This window comes from Pseudomicrostroma glucosiphilum (genome assembly GCF_003144135.1).
Source record: "Pseudomicrostroma glucosiphilum strain MCA 4718 unplaced genomic scaffold BCV69scaffold_2, whole genome shotgun sequence".
Taxonomy (NCBI): Eukaryota; Fungi; Basidiomycota; class Exobasidiomycetes; order Microstromatales; family Microstromataceae; genus Microstroma; species Microstroma glucosiphilum.
This window is the reverse complement of record NW_020289914.1, coordinates 1,570,542-1,590,612: the sequence shown is the minus strand read 5'-3', so window position 1 is coordinate 1,590,612 and position 20,071 is coordinate 1,570,542. Positions and strand designations below refer to the sequence as shown.

At 56.6% G+C, this 20,071-nt stretch overlaps 8 protein-coding genes across 8 annotated transcripts; 3 read left to right on the top strand and 5 right to left on the bottom strand.

Annotated features, from left to right (window-relative positions):
- Positions 1–283: 283 nt before the first annotated feature.
- Positions 284–1,965, bottom strand: BCV69DRAFT_113904 (hypothetical protein). The gene has a single exon (XM_025489107.1). The coding sequence runs from the start codon at positions 1,580–1,582 to the stop codon at positions 338–340; it is 1,245 nt and encodes a 414-aa protein (XP_025350426.1). The 5' UTR covers positions 1,583–1,965; the 3' UTR covers positions 284–337.
- A 628-nt stretch (positions 1,966–2,593) lies between these two features.
- BCV69DRAFT_280873 (Bystin-domain-containing protein) lies at positions 2,594–4,397 on the top strand. Its single transcript, XM_025491774.1, has 2 exons — positions 2,594–3,449; positions 3,526–4,397. The coding sequence occupies exons 1-2, from the start codon at positions 2,686–2,688 to the stop codon at positions 4,343–4,345; spliced, it is 1,584 nt and encodes a 527-aa protein (XP_025350425.1). The 5' UTR covers positions 2,594–2,685; the 3' UTR covers positions 4,346–4,397.
- A 115-nt stretch (positions 4,398–4,512) lies between these two features.
- BCV69DRAFT_280872 (hypothetical protein) lies at positions 4,513–7,142 on the top strand. The gene has a single exon (XM_025491773.1). It carries the CDS (start codon positions 4,554–4,556, stop codon positions 6,999–7,001), a length of 2,448 nt encoding a protein of 815 aa, XP_025350424.1. The 5' UTR covers positions 4,513–4,553; the 3' UTR covers positions 7,002–7,142.
- BCV69DRAFT_280871 (hypothetical protein) lies at positions 7,003–9,906 on the bottom strand. Its single transcript, XM_025491772.1, has one exon. It carries the CDS (start codon positions 9,451–9,453, stop codon positions 7,129–7,131), a length of 2,325 nt encoding a protein of 774 aa, XP_025350423.1. The 5' UTR covers positions 9,454–9,906; the 3' UTR covers positions 7,003–7,128.
- Positions 9,907–10,316: 410 nt separating this feature from the next.
- Positions 10,317–12,835, bottom strand: BCV69DRAFT_280870 (prolyl-tRNA synthetase). Its single transcript, XM_025491771.1, has 3 exons — positions 12,489–12,835; positions 11,918–12,394; positions 10,317–11,843 (listed from the first exon to the last, which is right to left on the bottom strand). The coding sequence occupies exons 1-3, from the start codon at positions 12,796–12,798 to the stop codon at positions 10,444–10,446; spliced, it is 2,187 nt and encodes a 728-aa protein (XP_025350422.1). The 5' UTR covers positions 12,799–12,835; the 3' UTR covers positions 10,317–10,443.
- A 160-nt stretch (positions 12,836–12,995) lies between these two features.
- On the top strand, positions 12,996–14,575 carry BCV69DRAFT_113738 (hypothetical protein). Its single transcript, XM_025489106.1, has 2 exons — positions 12,996–13,104; positions 13,188–14,575. Exons 1-2 carry the CDS (start codon positions 13,069–13,071, stop codon positions 14,367–14,369), a joined length of 1,218 nt encoding a protein of 405 aa, XP_025350421.1. The 5' UTR covers positions 12,996–13,068; the 3' UTR covers positions 14,370–14,575.
- Positions 14,234–16,279, bottom strand: BCV69DRAFT_280869 (SURF4-domain-containing protein). The gene is made up of 3 exons (XM_025491770.1): positions 15,676–16,279; positions 15,151–15,399; positions 14,234–15,062 (listed from the first exon to the last, which is right to left on the bottom strand). Exons 1-3 carry the CDS (start codon positions 15,979–15,981, stop codon positions 14,724–14,726), a joined length of 894 nt encoding a protein of 297 aa, XP_025350420.1. The 5' UTR covers positions 15,982–16,279; the 3' UTR covers positions 14,234–14,723.
- Positions 16,280–16,556: 277 nt separating this feature from the next.
- Positions 16,557–20,040, bottom strand: BCV69DRAFT_280868 (hypothetical protein). The gene is made up of 2 exons (XM_025491769.1): positions 19,595–20,040; positions 16,557–19,509 (listed from the first exon to the last, which is right to left on the bottom strand). Exons 1-2 carry the CDS (start codon positions 19,811–19,813, stop codon positions 16,702–16,704), a joined length of 3,027 nt encoding a protein of 1,008 aa, XP_025350419.1. The 5' UTR covers positions 19,814–20,040; the 3' UTR covers positions 16,557–16,701.
- Positions 20,041–20,071: the final 31 nt, after the last annotated feature.

Sequence of the window (20,071 nt, the reverse complement as noted above, 5' to 3'; positions counted from 1 at the left end):
TGACGGAGAGGAGATTGACTTTGAAATCCGGAACATGAAGGACATGAGTGACGAGAATCTTCTTGTCAAGAGATGTGAAGAGGATATCTCCAACGCCTTTGATGGGAATGAGTGCGCCAGAAGCTACACGGCAGTTGTCTGGGAGATGATCGCCCTTTTCTTTCTCTCGATAGTAGATGAAGGAAGATCTAGGGAAGCAAGTTGTGTGAAGGGTAGCACCCGAGTCTAGAATCCATTTGCCCGCATTCGCCTGGGAAGGGGAGGTCTTGGTGCTGAGACAGTCAACTGTAGTTAATCGTCCCTTGTTATCCGTACCTCCTGCCTCAGCACCAAATTCCTAACAGGAGTAGAAGTCAGGACTGTTTGTGTCCTGGTTGGGTCGCTGCTGGTTGGTGAATACCGATGGTTGGGGAGAGCCCCATGCATTGAAGTAGTGAGCTTGAGCAGCGGTCGAATTCTGCTCTCGTCGCAGGGCGTTGTTGCGGAATCTTTCTCGAGCAGCATTGCCTGCGGCCTTGTAGGGACAATCGTTCGAATAGTGTCCTGTTTCTCCACAGTGGAAACAACCGTCATCTTCAGTCTGTTGTTTCTCCTGTTCCTTTGGTTTGGGTTGGATCTTCTTGACTGCGTTCGAAGCGTTGATCAATGGCGACGTGTCAGGGGTGACAGGCATGTAGTTATTGAACTGAGTAGGGTTGACGCTCTGGACCAGGTTGGTGAGCATCTCTTGTTGTGGGCGGAAACCTTGCATGCCTTGCATGTGATTGGGCATGCCGTAACCAAAGTTCATGCCGCCAGGCATTCTTCGAGTGTAGTCTACGTTGACGAGTTGTGCACAGATAGTCTCATAGTCGTATCTCTGAAGACCAGCGAGGATGTTGCCATCGATCTGACTCAAGGTATCCTGGAGGAGGGGTGACTGTCGAGCAATTCTAAGAAGTTCGTTGACCTTGTAGCCCGCATCGAATGGGTAGTTGCTTCCATTGAGTTTCTCTTGGAAGATTCCGTTGAGTTGGTCAACGGCATCTGAGAATGGCTTGTTGACATCGAGCACGAAGTTGCTGATCTTGGTTCGCGTGGATCGATCAACTGTGACTTCATTAGGAGTAGAATCCTTCTTGATCCTCGCATACATGAGTGAACCTAGACGGAGTGGTCCAGCATTGAGCAACTTTGCTTGCATCGCCTCAGTGAGAGTGCTAAAGAGGTAGCTTCCAAGCTCCTTGTCCTCCTTGAGTCGCATTTGTTCTGCGACTTTCTCGCTAGCCAGTTGGGCTGGAGTGTTGCCTACTGCTGGAGTACCGTAGTATCGTCTGTATGCTTCAACACTGCCTTCGATCGTGCCGTCCAGAAGTCCCTCAGCTCTGTCGTGATTGATGATGGAGAGGGGGTTCCTCATCGCGATGTCCCAGAGGGAGTAATTATTCTTGTTGAGCTTAGTGACATTGTGGCCGTTTCGAAGTAGATTGATGTACTCATTGTCGGTGTCAATGCATGCACCTATAGGGATCATCTCAAGCTTGAGTTTATCGCTTTCGCGACGGGGGCCGGTGGGAATGGGAGAGGACATCTGGGAAGACATTTCGACAATTGAGACAGGTGTGGGAAAAACAACGGGGTTTGCTTTCGAAAGGTCAACCAAGGACACAGTCGAGAAGCGTGGACGATCCCAGCACTGGTCTGGCTACCGGATCGGGAACAAACAATCAGAAACAGTTGGTGGGGCGACCTTGACTCTTAATCTGTCACGATCAGTGTGAGTTAGGGGGTAAAACACGTGGTATTGAGAAGGAGAGTGGGTTTTGAGAGATTGGTACAGGAGTAGAAATGTGACAGCAAAGGAGACCAGCTCTTGTGAGCTGGCGAGCGAAAATTACGTAAGCGGGGAGTGCACGTGACAGAATGACTTCTGGGTGCAGCTCGCGGCTCACGCGGAAATCACTTCTGGAGGCAGAATCTGTATTTACCCACGGCAGCCTCGCAGCCAAATGACAAGTACGATACACCACCAGATGTGGATGATCATGAGCGCAGTGAGGCCTCTATGACTTCTGACAACATGTGAGCTCCACCTTCTTGCCCGAGCGTCTTCCATGGCAGGAAAGAGTGACGAAAACATCGAGTAATATGTATCGGGAGCTGCAATTCATCCATCTGGCCCCCGTTTCCACAGCTACTATGTCATCTATGCTCCCCACACCAGAAGGTGGAAGAGCAGACTAGCATGAGTATAAAAGGGCGGGTTTGGGAAAAGGGAAAGGGGGTGGGAGAGGGGGAAGGGGTGGTCGCAGCAGCAAAGGCAGTGAGAAGGGTTCAACAGAGGCAGCTGCGGGGTGCTGACATTGCAGTGGTCCCCGCCAGTCACGGCACACATGCACGCTATCGGAGAGTGAGCGCTATACGACGCATGGTCATTGACGTCTTGAGGAAGATGTGGTGGTAAAAGTCTGAGGGAAGAAGATGGTGATCAAGGTTGCACAAAAGAGGAAAACGGGCCCGGCTACGCGGATGCACCGACGCGCGCACACGGCCTCGGCTCGGAAATTTGAACAGGGACGAGAAAGATTCCCTTTCCGTGGGTGCGTCTTTCGCAGCCAACGCCTGGAGACCACCATCACCAACCGGAACCATACTCACAGCGTTCCTCGCAGCTACCTTCACCCTTTCCCTTGTCCTTCACCCACCATGCCGAAAGCACCCACTTCAAAAGGCAAAGCTCGTTCTTCTGCCCGCTCCGGTCCCTCCTTCACCTCTGCTCCCCCTTCACGGAGTACCGCTCTTCCTGTGCAGCTCAAGGCAGACGACCAGACTAGCAAGTTCGGTACCGTCAGTCAGGTCGGGCGTAGGAACAAGAAGAAGGGCAAGCGGACAGACGACGACAATGATGATGCAGCCGGGGACGCAGTAGCTTCCACCTCGGACGCTGCAGGCAGTGGCTCTTTTGTCACCGGCGGGAAAGCGGGAGGAGCTAGGACGGAGAAGTACGTGGATAAACGGCTCAGTGGGAAGATTCTCCGACTGGCTAGGGAGCAGCAAGAAGAGATTGAAAGAGAGGAGGAAGAAGCGGAAGAGGCGCTCGCTCTAGGTGCGGAGAGCAGCCGGCAGGCGAAGCTACAACAGCATCGATCTGCCTCTGGGATGATGCCCATGGACGATGACGAGGCAGGGGACTCGAGCGATGATGGGGAGCTGGAGGAGCTACCCTCTGACGAAGAAGAATTCGAATACGAAGGAGTCGAGATCGACCCAGAGGATGCCGAACTCATGGAGAGAATGAGGGAAGATAGGCTGAATGAGAATGGCGAAGCTGGAGGGCGGAGGACACTGGCTGATATGATCATGGACAAGATTGAAGCAGCAGGCGGTGACAGAGAAGTAGGCGCGGAAGCCGAAGACGATGATGGCCTCGTCCATGGAATGAACCCCAAGATCGTAGAGGTCTATACAAAGTGAGTAGTACTCGCAGTCCCTGGTGTATGTCCACGTTTGCTCACTTCAGTCTCTTCTCGATTGCAAACCTGTCAGAGTCGGCGAGCTTCTGTCGCGCTACAAGTCCGGACCCCTGCCGAAAGCCTTCAAGATCCTACCATCTCTGCCGCACTGGGAAGTGGTCCTATCCCTCACATCGCCAGACCGCTGGACACCTCATGCCACTCTCTCCGCTACCCGTATCTTCGTCTCTAACCTCAAGGCAGCTCAATCGCAGCGCTTCTTCGAGCTGGTATTGCGAGAGAAGTTCAGAGACGAGATTGACGAACACAAGAAGACGAGCTACCAGATTTACGAAGCCTTGAAAAAGGGGCTGTACAAGCCAGCTGCATGGTTCAAGGGCATACTCTTCCCTCTATGCGAGAGTGGCACGCTCACACTCAAGGAATCGGCTATCCTGTCCTCTGTCCTGACAAAGGTGTCCATCCCCATGCTCCACTCGGCAGCAGCTCTTCTGCGCCTGTCAGAGATGGCCTACTCGGGTCCCAATTCGCTCTTTATCCGCGTACTGCTAGACAAGAAGTACGCCCTGCCTTACAAGGTCGTCGATGCCCTCGTCTTCCACTTTTTGCAATTCTCGCCCGAAGGCTCGGGTGTAGAGAAGATCAAGGAGGGACCCAATGCCGGCTCGATGAGGATGCCTGTTCTGTGGCATCAGTCGCTTCTGGTCTTTGCGCAGAGGTACAAGCAGGATCTCACTCCAGACCAGAAGATTGCCCTGTTGGATCTGCTGAGGGTGCAGAAGCATGATGGGATTGGGCCGGAGGTGAGGAGGGAGCTGAGCACGGGTCAGGCGAGGGGAGAGATGATGGATGAGCCTGTTGATGAAGACGACGATGACATGATGTCTGTTTGAGCAATTCCTATCTTCATGCTACCCCTAGTCGTAGTCGCGAGTATCGTACAGAGGAAGCTGCTCTTCTATCTTTCACTTTTCATCCCATCAACCAAAAAGCTCCGCCCTTGCGCTCGGGCCAACTTCGGAATCTCGGCTTTCCGATTCTTCCTGCGATATTTGCCTACAATCTTGTCGTCCATCTTTGTAGATCGTCTACGGACTGATCATGGCGAAGAAGAAAGCTGCTACTGCTCCTGAGGCTGGAACTGATCCTACTCCTCCGCCAGCCCCTCCGACAACAGTGACTCGGCGGCCTGACCCACCCGGCTCCTCGTCACTCCCCTCCTCCTCCTCCTCTGTAGGCCTAGAATACTGGCTCGCCTACCTCTTCCTCGTGCACCTCCGTCTCCTCCTCTGTCTAGCAGGCACAGGATACATTCACCCGGACGAGTACTTCCAGAGCTCCGAATCTCTCATCGGCGATCTTCTCTCCTCACCTACCTTGCGAACATGGGAGTTCCAGCCAGAGAACCCCTGCAGGTCGATGGCTAGTGTGCGCCTGTGGAACCTGCCACTGCTGCTCGTCGCGGGACTTTACAGATGGGGAGGGGCGGTGCCTACTGCCCGCACTCTGTGGTTAACACAAAGACTTACTGCTCTCGTCCTCAGTCTGCTGGTGGACTTCTGCTGGCCGTACCTGATTCCGAGGACGAGAGAGGATAAGAAGGACAGCCGCAGGATCATGCAGGCTCGACTCCTCTTTGCCTCTAGTGGAGCCACACTGGCCTTCTTGATCCGGCCCTTCTCCAATGGCGTCGAGACGAGCTTGCTTGCGGCTTCTTTGGCAGTAGTGAATGCTCTGCGGAGGCGTGCTGGCGCTGCAGAAGCCGGAGACCGGCAGTGGCACCTGCTCTCTGCGGGGCTCGGAGGCCTCTTTGCGCTGGGTCTCTTCACACGCTTCACCTTCGCCATCTTTGCCCTGCCTGCTGGACTATTCTACCTGCATACCTGCTGGAACAAGCCGGTAGCTGGAATCCGGATACTAGGCCTCATTCGGCTCTCAGCTGGCGCTGTATCCGGCTTCCTGGTGACGGCCGTAGCGCACATTGTCTACGACACCTTCTATTATCGTTCTCGTCTCGCAGCCATCTCTGGTACTCTACCAGCGCCATCGGGTCTAGTGGTAACTCCTTGGAATGCACTCCAGTACAATCTCTCCACAGAAAACCTCTCAGAGCACGGCATCCATCCTCGCTGGCTACACATCGTCGTAAATGCGCCTCTAATACTCGGTGTGCCGATGTGGATCAGCTGTTTGACGCTACTCTACAAGCGCATGAAGACATTCGGCTCTCCCTCTCAAACAAGGCTTGAAGTACAGCTCCAAGAATCTTCGATCGAGCTACTCCATCTCGCGACACTCTTCCTCCCCTTGGTCCTCCTCTCCATCCAACCCCACCAAGAAGCGCGCTTCCTCCTCCCCCTCATTCTACCGAGCATTGCTCTCCTCCCCCAAATCGCCCCGAAAAGGCTTGCCCTCTTCGCCTCCCTCCACCTGGTACAAGCAGCCAGCCTGGCCCTCTTCTTTGGAGTGCTGCACCAAGCAGGAATCATCCCGGCGTTATTGAGGATCAATCAGGAAGTGCTGCACTTTTCGGGAGAGGTGCGGATGAATGCCGCCACGTTGCAGGCGTTGGCTCTGCAGGCACCTGGAGGAGGAGGAGGCAGCAGCGACGGACTCTGGTTGAGCGGACTGCTGAACACTTCGGCGGCTACGGCTACGGCTGCGGCTGTGGCTGCGGCTGCGAGCGTGGGTACGGGTACGGGTAAGGGAGGGGCTATGCTTGTAGTGCATGTTTGGAGGAGCTTCATGCCACCTAGACATCTACTGCTGCCCGCTATAGCTTCCGCCGCTGGCGTTGGCGCTGGCGCTGGTTCTGCTCGACTGTCTCGAGTTACACTTATAGATCACGGTAGTCAGAACCCACAAGAGCTCCTTGCTGGTATGTCCAAGCCAGCCATAGAGCAGAGGGAGCAGCACCAGCAGCAGCAGCAGCAGCAAGGGCGGGAGGAGGAGGAGGAGGAGAAGTGGGGGGAAGAGCACCTTCTCCTTGCACCAACCTGGGCGCTGGACACACTTTCTTCCCTCCTCGTCCTCTCACCAAACTCACACACTGCAGCAGCTCGATCAAGCCACACCTCGTTGCCGTTGCAAATGCAGACCCTCGCCCTCCTCTCACCACACGTGGATACAGATCATCTCAGTGAGAGTTGGTCCCTCTTCCGTAAATACAAGCACGAGTACAAGCACCAGCACGAGCACGAGCACGAGCACGAGCACGAGCGCAGGTCCAAGGACGAGAATAGCGGAGAGGTTCGTCAGGCAGCGGCAGAGGCAGAGGCAGAGGCAGAGGCAGAGGCAGAGACAGAGGCAGAGGCAGGGGCAGGTGCAGAGGTCGAAGCGAGCAGGTTCGCCCTCCTCCTCCCAGCATGGGCAGAGGCGCTCCTCGCCCCGCTCAGGCAACAGTGGGAGGCTCTTTCCGCGGGATTGGGGGAGAGTTTTGCTCTAGGCGTTGTGCATGTACGTACGCACGCGGAGGGGGGAGGCATGAGGCATGAGGCATGGGCGGTGGATGACGACGGAGCAGACGGGAGACGGGTCGAGAAGAGATGAGGATAGTCGAGTGATGTTGGGAATTGCCTTCTGGATTGAACGAATGTGGTTGGGGGTAAAGGGTACGGTATAGACGCTTCTGGACAAGACGGGACGTAAGAGGAGAGGACGAGGCGATGACGAGGAATTACATGACGATACATCCTGCGCAACAGCCTGGCTCCTTTTCCTTGTCTGCTGGAGCCTTCTTGCCATTGACCTGCCTTTGAAGCTGCTGCTGCTGCTCAGAGGGCCCTATCGGCCGAACCTGAGCTTGAGCGTGAGGTTGCGTGGAAGAAGAGGCAGAAGCTTCTGCTTTCTGCTGCTCCTCACACAATTTCCTCCGTCGAGCCTGCTCCTGCTCCTCTTCTTCCCTCTTCTTCTTCTCCTCGTCCTCCCTCCGCAACCGCCTCATCTCCTCTTCCTGCCGCTGCATCGCCTCCCGTGCTTCGCGTTCCTCCTCTCGAGCTCTCAAATCGTGCATTTCAATCCCTTCGTCGAGCAAGGGAGGAGGTGCAGCAGCCAGTTCCCCTCCTTGCTCCTGATCCGCCGCAAGTTCAGCAGGTGAGTCCAATCCACCCCCACCTCCTTCCTCACGACGTACAGCGTCCTGCGCCAGGACTTGAATCTCCACCTGTGTAAGGGGCAATCCATCTCGATCCCACGTGTCGATCAGTCCCTCTTGATTTCTCAAGAGCGGATCGCGTCGCAGCAATTCTTCCTGAGCTAAGCGACGCGCAATAGCAGGTGGGATCATCTCGTCCCAGTCAATCGTTGCGGCCCTAGCAGCGAGGGCGTTACGTTGGGAGGCTAGCTGTGTGCGAGCAGAGGTGGAATCGGGTGGTTCGCTTGCGGAGCGAAGCTTGGAGGGACCAGCGAGGCCGTTGCGGTTTGTCATCGAAGAGGTGGATGTGGGCAGGCGGAATTGCATCGAGTCGTCTCGACCGCTTGTGCTAGGGGTGCCATTGACAAACGCGCTTGTGCTGCGAGGTATCTGAGCGGTCGTTTCGGGCCCTCTGTGCTTGGTATTGGATGGTTCTTCCCCGTAGTCGAGCTTGCGAGGCTTGCCAAGAGGAGACAGATGGCCGTTGTCCGAGTCTAGAGCATCGCTAGGCGAGTCAAAGTCGCTATTCGCCTGCCTCCTAATGTCCCTCAACCCTATCACATTTTCATTCACTGAACCACTTTGGTCTTGAGCTGCTATAGCAGCTGCTACAGCAGCAGCAGCAGCAGCAGCAGCAGCCCTAGCCGCTGCCTCATCAGCCTCGCGATCTCTCCGATTGGCCTCCTCTGCCTTTCTCTTGGCCAGCTGCTTTGGCGTGAGCTTGTGAGACTTGCTGCTCTTCCTCGGTGGACTGGCAGGGGGAGCAATTTTGGCTGTATTCCCCGAGGAAACGCTCCGTTGTTGGATAGGCGAAGCAGAAGCTGAAGCAGAGAGTGCGGCTTCCTCTTGTCCATTCGGATAGCCCCTGGAGCTAATGGAGTCTGTGCTAGCACTGGTAGTGAGTCCAGAAGGTCCGTCTATCCTGTGAGAGGGAGACGCACTACCATTGACACGACTACCAGTGCTGCCCTTTCTGATTAGTGTCGAGCCATCGTGACTCCGATTTGAGCGCATGGTAGAAGAGGTAGGCGAGGTCAGAGGTACAGGTTCGGCAGCAGCTAGGCCCGAGGGGGCATAGCGCGTTGGGTTGGAGCGTGTACGCGCCCTTGGTGAAGTAGTCTTTGGCGTGGTCGTGAGCGTGGGATCTGCTGATGAAGATGGGTAGGAAGTGCTGACGGAAGGACCTGCATTCTGTACGACGTGGTTGCGAGCAAGAGTTTGCATCTCAAAGGGAGTGCCGTTGACTTCGCTTTGTACTTTGCGAGGTGAGGAGGAAGACGAAGGAGCCAAGCCTGACCTCGCCGACGATGATAAAAGAAGGACACTCTGTCCGACCGATCTACTGTGCAGTGCCGTCGGCGGCGGCGGTGAAGGGGAATAGAGTGAGGTGCGGTCCGTCGGAAGTGGTTCGTTCCTGGGGATTGGGGACGACAAGGAGTCCTCCCGGGAAGTGGAGCTCAACCTTCTTTCCCGGATGCCTCTTGCCTTTTCCCTGGCTCGTTCCGTGTCGCCCTGAGATGGACTTCGCCGTGGGAGCGAGGAGCCTGCAGGACGGGGAACGCCAGGGGAGGAGGAAGACTTAAGGGAGCCTGCCCTCCGGACTGGGCTCTGCCCAGTGAGCAGGCCCGGGTGAGATGCGCCAGTGAGGTCTTGTCCGTAGTTCCAGGAGTGAGAAGTGGGGAGCACGGCGGGGGAGAGGGACGATGGTGAGGATGCCTGTGTGCGTGCTTCGTCGGCGAGGTAGGTGCGGGATCGGGACGGAGAGGGAGTGCCGACGTGCCTAGCCAAGTCCGAGTTGTACGTCGAGGAGTCGGACGGGGCGAGGCGAGTGGGTGTTGCTGTTGCCTTTGCAGTGGCAGCACTCGACATCCTCTCTAATCCGACGCCCCTGAGTGCAGAGGGGCCAGGTGCACAGGGGAAGAGGGGAGGATTGCTCTTTGCTCTGTTGCCTTGCCTGCAAATCACACCTGCCAGCTTCCTTGTCTAGGGACCTCTATGCGTGTGCCTGATCTACCACTCGGCCCGTGCCGGTACACCGGTCCGACGCAGGAACGGATGAGGAGATCGGGCAAGGGGGATGCCAAGAACCGAAGGGTGGGGCCAAGGGGCTAGAAGCAAGCAGAGCCCAGACCGACTGACTGTGCTTTGGGGTATCGCGAAGAAGGCTTGCAGCAGTAAGGGTCCGAGTTCAGGTCCAAGTGTAAAGGAGAAGACGTCGGCACAAAGAAGGGCAATGGAAGGCTGCAAGTAGACGCAGAGAAGGTGAAATGAAACACGGCGGGGGTTGGCACGAGGTGAGATCTCTTAGACTAGCAGCTGCTGCTGCTGCTGCTGCAAGAATCAGATGCAGCACCCGCAAGGCGTCGGCGTCGGCGTGGGGGCGTGGGCGTGCATGGGTGGGTGCGGGAGGCGGTGCGGCTCACTTCTCGATGCACGCTCACCACCCTTCAACCGCCGGGGCGGCGTCTTTTCTTCTTTCTTCACAGCCACAGTCCCACAGGCCCAAGCGCAACACCAGACGCGGGTCGACGCGGCGGCGCGGGGCCCAGGCGATACTCCTCTCAGGCTCAGGGGGAAGAACAAGCGCACCCTCTCTGCCTGGCCCATGCGCAGACGCAATATTCAGCCAGGCCTCTGGCTCTTCCGACCGAAGCTCAATCTTCACCATTCCGCGTCTATGCCAGCCGTACTAAGTTGATCGATCATGGCCGTTGACTCTCTCGCACCTCACAACTGAAGCGCTGTAAAGTCCTTTTCAGTAATATACGCAGGCAAGTTGCTCTACCACAATCTGACCGAAAGCCACATGATACAAGCCTACTTCCATCCACCTCTTTGCTGTCCTCCACCCAACCCCGCTCAGTAAGACCTGCCGAACATGGTCCACCTCTTTGCATCCACTCCACACTGTGGGCACTTCTTTCCCTTGACATCTCCAAACTGATCCTGGTCAAAGGGAATGCACAAGCTCTTGGCACCCATCGAAGGAGCCCTCTCATCCGCCGCCTCCTGCTCAGCCCCTTGCTCCGCAACCCTGGCAGATCGATCCTTGATGGCATCTTCGCACGCTTCCACCTCGCACCAAGGAATCACCACGTGGTTCTTCTTGTTCAGCTCCGTGGTGAAGTCACTCCACTGTGTCACGACCTTGCGGTGAGAGCGGTACTCATCGTCGGCCCGCTTGAACATGTCGTGGTGAATCGTGTCCAGCAGCTGGAGGACGTGTTGCGCAATACCCTCGGCGGGCTGCGAAGTCTTGGTACCATCGTCTCTTCGAACCAGCATGCGCGACTTGTTCTGCAGATCCTTGGGACCAATCTCCATTCGAATGGGAACACCGCGCATCTCCCAATCGTTGAACTTGTAGCCTGGAGAGTACGACTCACGCAGATCGGCCTTGGCACGGACGCCCGCAGCGAGGAGCTCCTTTTCGGCATCGGCACAAGCGTCCTCAATCTTGGTCCTCTCCTCCTGTGTAGTCCTGGCAGTGATACCACAGGGGACAACGACCAGCTGGATCTGAGATACGCGAGGAGGCATCACCAGTCCCTTGTCGTCTCCGTGCACCATGACCATCACACCAATGGTACGCGTGGAGAGACCCCACGAGTTTTGCCAGACGAACAGTCTACCTTCTGCTGTTCCTCGCTTGCCCTCGGCAGCGGCAGGGTCCTCGACGGAGATGTTGAACATCTTGGAGAAGTTCTGGCCAAGGCAGTGCGATGTGCCTCCCTGAATGCCTCGACCGGTGGTAGGGACAAAGCCTTCCACAGTGGTAGTGTAGTAGCCTCCGGCAAACTTCTCCTTCTCAGACTTGACACCGGGCACGACTGGAACGGCTAGCAGGTCCTCGTACACCCTCCTGTACAGGTCCAGGATCTGCCTCACTTCCTTGTCCGCCTCGGCAAGAGAGATGTGAGCAGTGTGGCCTTCTTGCCAAAGGAATTCTCTCGTGCGCAGGAAAGGCTGAGGGTGCTTGAACTCCCACCTGACGACTGAGTTCCACTGGTTGAGCTTGAGGGGCAAGTCACGATGGCTCTGAATCCACTTGGCGTAGTATGGGTACATGACAGTCTCCGAGGTGGGTCGGATAGCGACGGGTCGCTCCAGCTCGCTCTTTCCGGCTCGTGTGACCCACGCTACCTCGGGAGCGAAGCCCTCGATGTGGTCCTTTTCTCGCTCCAGGACATCAGAGGAGACGAACATGGGGAAGTAGCAATTTTGTACGCCGAGCTTCTTGATCTCGCTATCGAAGAACTCTGCAGGTCAGAAAATGAGCAAGGTCAGCAAGAGAGTTGCAGTCAGGCATTGGGCTTCAGAGTTAGATACTCACTTGTGATGGCCTCCCATACTGAGTAACTCCAAGGCTTCAAAATGTAGCATCCGCTCACATCATAGTAGTCCAGCATATCTCCCTTCCTCAGCACCTGCTGATACCATTCGGGAAAGTCTCCTCCTTTCCTCACAGTGATACCGATCAGTTCTGCATCCTCGATCTTGGCCGAAGCCTTGGATCCTGACGCAGCAGCAGCCGACTTGGCGGGAGCTGCGCCTGCTGCAGGCTTGGTAGCTGCAGCGGGCGTCTTTGTCTTGAGCTCTACGAAATCTACCGGCTGAGTTTCGATCTTGTGCGATTCGATGAACTTGGAAAAGTCAGAGGCGGGGATTGTGATGGATTCTGTTTGCGAGCCAGGAGCATGGAAGGCGAGCTTAGCGTCCGAGGGGAGCTTTGGGATGGCCGAGTCCAGAACGAGGGTGACAGGGTGAGAGCCTTCGGGGGCCGACTTTGATGAGAGCGAGAGCGGGGACGCTGAAACGAGAAAGAGACCATGTTATCCCGCATTAGTTCGAGGACGGATTGATTCTTCAGTACGAGGTCCCTTTCCACCCCCTGAGCGACTCACCTGTCTCCTTTGCAGCACCGAACCACTCCTGCCATACATCGTCTCCTGCTGCTCTCATCTCCTTGATGCCAATCTCCTTTGCCAGCACACCAGAAGAGCCCACATCTGTGGAGTCGAGAGCCACGACAAGCACAGGCTTGACAGCAGCAGACTTGGCGGTCTTGGGCTTGAAGAGGAGAGTCTTGGTTGCCAGTACGCCCTTGGGAAGCTGCGATGCCCAGCTGGCCTCTGCTGTAGGGGCTGCATGGGAGATGGTCGAGGCAGAGGAGATGCTGAGCGACGAGAGGGACGCTACGATGGAGTCTGCCATGGTTGCGAGCCGGGGATGGTGGGGTGGTAGTGGTGGCTGGAAGCGCTATCTATGCTGTGATACTGGCAAAAGGTCTCCCTCTCCGTACGAAGGTCTGCTCAATGCTCGACTCGCAGAGGCCAAGGCGCAGATGCGCGCAAGGAAGCGGAGAGGCGGAGCGGAAGAGGCGAGGACGACGACACAGGCGGCAGCAACCACACGACCATCGTAGACCATTGGCCATCACCATAGGATCATCAAGACCTCTCACCCACCCGCACTACCCTCAACATGCCTACCATCGAAGACTTCGACGATGACACAGACGTGAGTAGTCGGCGCGACTCCAAGTATTTGGAGGAGATCGTCTGACACCTCTCCTCACACTCACCCCGCTATGTCCACCACAGTTCGATCTCCCCGCCCCTCCCCCGACCGGAGGCGCGGCCGCCTCCTCCGGCATGCCAGGCATGCCCTCTATGAGTCCAGAGCAGATGCAGGCCTTCCAACAGATGATGTCTCAGGGCGGTGGCGGTATGCCCGGCATGGGTGGTTCTGGCGGCATGGGCGGTCCCTCCTCCACCTCTCCCGGCGCTCCTACCACGACCAGCATCGGCGGTCCACCTGCCGCTCCCGCCGAGACAAAGGAGTGGATCGCCCTCTACCCAATCTACTTTGACGCCAAGCGATCTCACAAGACGGGAGAGCGACGAGTGACCTGGGCCAAGAGCTCACTCTACCCACATTCTCTTGGACTGGCTAAAGCGCTGCAGAGGCTGGGCCTTAGGGCGATTCATGAGCCGAGCAAGACGCACCCACGGGATTGGGAAAACCCGGGGAGGGTGAAAGTGAGGGTATTTGATGAGGATGGCAATGCCGTTGCTTCTGTCCAAGGAGGGGGCAAGACTCTTCAGAACAGACGACAGCTCTTGGAAGTTGTTGCGCCGGTGCTGCAGCAATTCTGTGGTGGTGCTCCGCCCTTGGAGCTGCCAAAGAGGGAAAAGAAGGCCCCGCGGGTAAAGAGCAAGGCGAATACTGAGGCAGGGGGTGTCAAAAAGGGAAACAAAGAAGCTGCAAAGAGCAGTGCATCCTCCGCCGCTGCCAAGTCGACTGCCACCACCAAGGCTGGCAAGCCTGCAAGCACGAGCACTCCAGCTACCAAGGACACAGCGGGCAACGCTTCGGCTTCTACTTCAAAGGGACCCCATCTGCCCAACGCTGGCTCCTCTTCTCGTCTTGCAAAGCTCAACCGCGTCCACCTTCTCCGTCCTCACCTACCCCCCGCGCACGTTCGTCTCCCACCACACTCCCCCGCCCTCTCGGCCAATCTGCTCAACATGGACCTAAATGCCGCCATGGGCGGTGCCCCCGGCGGAGGTGCTGGCGCTCTTCCAGGCGGAGCGGGCGGGGCAGCCAACCCGATGGGAGCTTTGGGCAACATGATGGGTAATCTAGGTTTTGGACAGGAGGATGAGGAAGGGGAAGACGGAGCGGGAGAGACGGAGGAGGAGAAGAGGAAAAAGGCACAGAATGACCCTTTCAAGGGGATTGGTCGGAGGGGCAGGAAGAGGGTCGTGAGGGTGGGAAGATAATGAGAGGGTAGTCTAGGGATCAATAAGCACATACGGCGATGAAGGAAGAGTGTGCACGGGGCAGACCAGTGGAGATGGGCATCGTGAATAGATTGGTTTTAGATGAAAAGCTCGACGAGGTTTGCATTCCCCACGAGCTTGCAAAGCATTGAGCACCCTCGTCCTCCCTTTCTACCACTACAAGGTCGAGACCTTGCATTGATCCCTTGGCATTGTACGACGTGACCGCTCTCTCGCTTACCGTCAACTTCATCTTCACACTGCTTTCTCCCTCCAACTCCCAACATAGCCTCCACCTCAGATATCTGATACAGACCGCTCGCTCTCTTGCTCTCTCGCTCACAGGCAGCTGCCTTAAGTGACCTTCTTCCTCTCATCCATGGAGAAGCCTCCCGGTCCCTGGTTGACGAGCAACAACAGTCCACCAACGATGGACAAGGTCTGGAAGAAGTCGTATCGGAGGAAGTCCCTTGCAGGGTGCGAGGCGTGGGTGGCCCACCAGTTGTTGACGAGGATGTTGAAGATGCTCAGCAGGAGGACGAGGAAAGAGGCGCTCCACCTTGCCTTGAACCCGACAGCGACCATGATGCAAGCCGCTAGACCAAAGAAGGAGACGATGACTCGGATCAGTGTCCACTCGCCTGTGAAGACGAAGCCGAGGAAGAGGAAGATCAAGAGGACTCGTCCAGCGAGCTGCACGGAACAGAAGGGCAGAGTCAAAGCAGGTCAGTCAAGACTGCAGCAACAGCAGCTTTGTAGCGCAGTAGCCGTCGCAACTCACCTGGAAGTAGATCCGCTTGTCCGTTTCGCTAATGCTGGGCAGACCAGCAAAGAGGTTCTTCTTTTGGCTCAGCGAATCCGACAGGACCATGAGCAGACCACCGATGACGGACAGGTTGCGGAGGAAGAAGTTCAGGTCGAAGATGAGACCGTAGCCGAAGCCCTGAACGATGACCACAGACAGGAGGGCTCCAACAGAGTACTCTGGGTACTTGCGGCCGATGACTGCGACAGAGGCGGTGAGCATGATCTGGCAGAGTGGAGAGCGGGTGAAATGCGATGTCAACAGAGCCGTTGTGGAAGAAGCAGTAGACAGTGCACAAGGTGCTCAACGATAGAACAGAGCCCATGAAGCCAGGCGAGGTGCCTTGACATGGCAGCGACGTATCCGCAAGTGTACCGTGCAATGTGGCTGCCCAATGCTCCACCTGCCTCATTACTCTGCTTGCAGGATCTTGGCTCCTCGCTGTCTCTCCACGGCGGCTATACCTCGTCCTTCTCCCCACTCTGCTGTATTGGTACTCACAATGACATTGGTCATCAAGAAGAGATGGCTCAACCCCCATGGGAATCCCCTATGTTTCTGCAAATAATAGAGTTGATCTCCCCATTGCGTCACGATTCTCAATGCATCTTCCAAGAATGTCACCACGATCAGGAATCTTCCCAGAGCAGGGAGATGAGGCTTGATCGGTTGAGTGTAGGTGTCGATGTAGTCTTCTGCTGTGGCAGAGAGAGCACGGATCTTCTCCAGGGGCGAGTCGGCACTGTTGCCCACTGCTGTGTTGGTGGAGGAGAGGCCACCGCCGTATGGTGATTGGCCGTAGGACATTTTGAAGCCGACGAGACGAACTGTGTGTGCTTGAAGAGATGCGAAGAGGGGGAGAGCCTGGTCAAAGCAGTGCCGTTGGCTTAGCAGTGACCGATGTGTAGATGAAGGGGTCCTTGGAAAAGGTCCGCGCTGGCTGGCCTCTTCGTCGGATTGGCTGGCTGGTTTGGCTGTGCTAGAAGAGCGTGCAAAGGCGAGGATGTATCGTCTTCACAGCAGGAGTATAGATGAGCAAGTGATTCGTCTATCGAAGTCGCACAGGGCGAGTAGTCTGTTGTGGTCTTTGAGTGTAGATGGCGAGGAATGGAAGGAATGGAATGTAGAGTAAAGGCATCGTGTGTGGGTCCTGTTGGCTCCACGAGGTCAGTTGCTTCCTCGCCTAGCGGGAGCGGAGCGGAGACGCACGCACAAGGGCAAAGGCAGGCGGCCCCTCAGCGCGCGTCTCTGCTGGCGCGAGGCGGCGCCACTTGCAAAAGAAGCGCCACGCCTCTGGCATGCGCAAATACACCACCCACCCCTCACCCACCCAGGACTGGCAGGGGGGACGGACACTCGCAAATAACGCCTTCACAAACGAATCAATGTAGATGCTTTGATAGAATTTTGAGATGCACATGGTTTCAATAATGATAGAAGCGTGTTCCGCACAAGATGAGATAGCATAGCTTACGTTCTGCCTCCCAACCAGAGTTGCCCTTTTCCAACTCCTCTAACCTTGACCTTTTAGCTCGACTCTGGGTCTCCGTACTCGTAGATGCCCAAGTGCTTCCTTCTTGCCTCTGCATTGTTCTCGGCCAGCTTCTGGGCCATCTGCGGGTGACTTCGGAAGTAAGCCGTCTTTTCGTCCACCAATGCCCATCCTTCCTTGACAATTGTGGCATTGATCGAGCCAGCGGGTCCGCTCGCTGCACCTGCACTGGAAGGGTCGTACAGAGTCAGATGCAGCAGAGGATTGCTCGCGCTTCCTTCCTTGAAGTCGACGTTGGCAATGAGCTTCTGACCCAGGTAGTCCCTGAAGCGCTCTTGAGCTTCCCAGGCGTACTCGTTGACGCTGCTCGCTCCTTTGCCCGCGGCGGCAGGCGCAGAAAACAGACGCACAAAGCTCAGACGAGCTTCAGAGGCTTGCGGAGGTAGACGTGTCCTGCCGAACTTGGTGGAATCCAGGGGTCGGATGTCAGAGAAGGGCACATCCTCGAGCACATTACCGTAGTCGTAGAATGACACAGTAGCCCTTTTTGCAATGGAGCTGGACTTGATCACCGAAGCACGGTACCACTCTCCGTCTTCGAACTTGGCAGCCACGTCTCCTTGAGGTCGGAATGAGGAAGGTGCTGGTGCGGCGGAGCGGTAAGTTGACGCCAATTCGGCCATCAGCTTCTCGAGGTCCTTGATCTTGTCGCCCAGCGTTTGAACGCTGAAGCCGAATGGCTTTTCAGCCGAACCATCGCCTCGCACATCACTGATGACAATGTCCCGGTAGTCGCTGCGAGGCGGAGCTGGTTGGGCGGCCGATACAGGCTTGGCAGCTCCCCATGCTCCGCCGCTAGCCACAGCAGGCCCTGCCGAAGACGGTGCGTTGCCATTGCGACTTTCGACACCGTTGCCAGTGACGGGTCCATTCGAAGCACTGGCGTCCTGCTCCTCGGCCTCCTCCTTGTAATCGTGCCAGATTCCGACTCGGCTGGCCTGGGCCTGCTTCTCTGCTGCAGCCAACTTGGGGCCAGATGGCGTGGAATCGACACTGTACCCATGGACACTGGCCAGACCGTTCTCTACTAGCATCTGGGCAAAGTCTTGCTTGCCGTTTGCTGTGTTCAAGTAGATGGAGCCGATGAAGCCTCCCACTTTGTCGAGAGAGTAAATCTCGATGTCGACATCACGTTGCAGAACGTGAGCGACGGCAAATTCCTGAGCCTCTTTACCGAAAGGCTCGTCCTTGTCCTTTGGATTGCGGGCGGTCTTGGGAGCCTTGATTCCCGCAAGAACAAGGGTCAGGCGAGCGTTCTCCCGAGGCACCAGCACCTTGAAACGCGAGCCAGCAGCCACAAAGTCGATGATGGCAGGGCACTTTCCGGCTCGCTTAAGACCAGGAAGGTACGAGTGCGCCCGACCGGCGTTCTCAGAGGCCTCGACAAAGTTGGGCGCCGTGGCTTGCTTGCCAGAGTGAAGACCCTTGCCTTCGGTTGCAGCAGCAGCCTCAGCAGCCAAGAGGTCATCGAAGAAGGGCGAACGGTCCTCATCATCACGGCGATGACGGACGACCGAGGCGAAGCCTTTGCTGATGAGGAGCTCTCCTACATTGGCGCCCTTGGTCTCCTTTGCTCCGGTCATCGTGCGGATAGTAGCATAAGTACGCTCATCAAAGCCAGCTTCCGCTGGCTTGATGTAATCAATCTGCACCTGGATTGGCTTGCCAATCAGACGCTTCCTTAGCCATTCGCGAGCCTCGTACGACCATCCTACCTGGTCCTTGGGCGGCTGTCGGATGGATGACAGCTGAATGCGCTGCTCCGCTTCACCTTCGCGCTTGACATGGATCGTGTCCCCTGAAATGATCCTCGTCACCACAGCTTCGTACGTACGGGCCGCAGCGGGGACGGACATCTGCGAAGTGATCGCAGTGGCCACAAAGTCTTTCCAGATGTTCAAGCGCTTCTCACGTGCGATACGCTCAGCCGCACGGTACTTCTCCATGCCTCCCACTGATGAAAGCATGCCGGTGTGCCAGTCCACAATGCGTGCGAGACCTGCAGATAGCAGGAAGGCTGCGATATCTCCATTGGCATGCATCGCCGTTCCGATTAAGACTGAGGCCGTGCCTCCACCAGAGGACGTATTTGTAGCAGACGAGGAAGAGGCAGATGCTGCTGTTGCTGAGAAAGGTGTCGGCGTGGCTAGAGGCTGCGGGATTGCTAGGAGGGTGACTGTAATGTTACGGTTCAGGAGTCGAGTTTCTACAAAGAACTTGCTTTCTTCTCCAAAGGCTTCTCCGCCAGTGTCGACACTGTTGGGACCGCCTCCACCAGACACACGGGGAGTCTTAATGCCCGCAAGATGAAGGTTGATGAGCTGGTGACGATTGGATGAGAGTAGAAGCCTGACTCGTAGGAGCGATCCGTCCCGCACCTGCTCAACAATGGCATCGACTGGCTTGCCCTTGTATTCGATCAGGAAGGCGTGGGAGTTCTCTGGCATGTTGTACGATACCGCCAGGAGCTCGTCGGGGCCCCAAATTCCACGCTGAGCGGCCTGAGCTTCGTCCTGGACAGCTCGTTGGTTTGCCTTCCAGCCACCTTCGCCTTCCTCCTCAGGCACTGCGTTCGCATTGCGCCTTGAGCCAGAGTCGTGAACTTTAGCCCAGCCAGCGCCCAGAATCTCGTGGGAGACATTCGTGTCTGGCTGACCAGCTGCCTTGGGAGGAAGATAGATGTGGGCGAATGTTCTGCCTAGAGCTTGGTACGCAACGCGATACCGAATCTCTCTACCAACGAGGAGTAGACGGAGAAATTCTCTCGATGGGAAGGCTTGAGGCTGTGGTGGTGAGGAGCGGAAGGAGAGGGAGGAGGCTGCTTAGTGAGAGTCTGCGAGGGTAGGAGATCTAGTACTTCACACTTACCTCGTCATCCCTTTCCCTGGAGCCCATACGAGGAGCAGCTAGACCGGCAACATGGAGGATCTTGAGTCCACCTTCACCCTCTTTGCTTCCGGCCTGGGAGGCAGTCATCTGCGTTGGGCGAACCACGATCGTGTCTCCGCTCAGAACGCTGTGAACTCTCAGGCCGCCTTGGAGCGGGGCATTGAGCGAAGGCATGACAATGGGTGTTCCAGCTGACATGTTGCAGAATTGAGAGGGAGGACGGAAGGGGATGGGCAAGGGTAGGAGGGGTGGAGTTGAGGCTGATGGGCTGCAAGTGCTATGTCAATATTTGACCGACCAAGGTCTGTCTGGCTGGGCAAGGTAAAGAGATGGAGCAGATGCAAAGATGAGGAGATGCTATGCTGGAATTGGCAGTATGAATGACAGGACTGGCGAATGATGTGTAGAGTTGAGGTGAGGCGAGGGGGAGGGGTAGGTGCCACTTTCTTCTCGAGG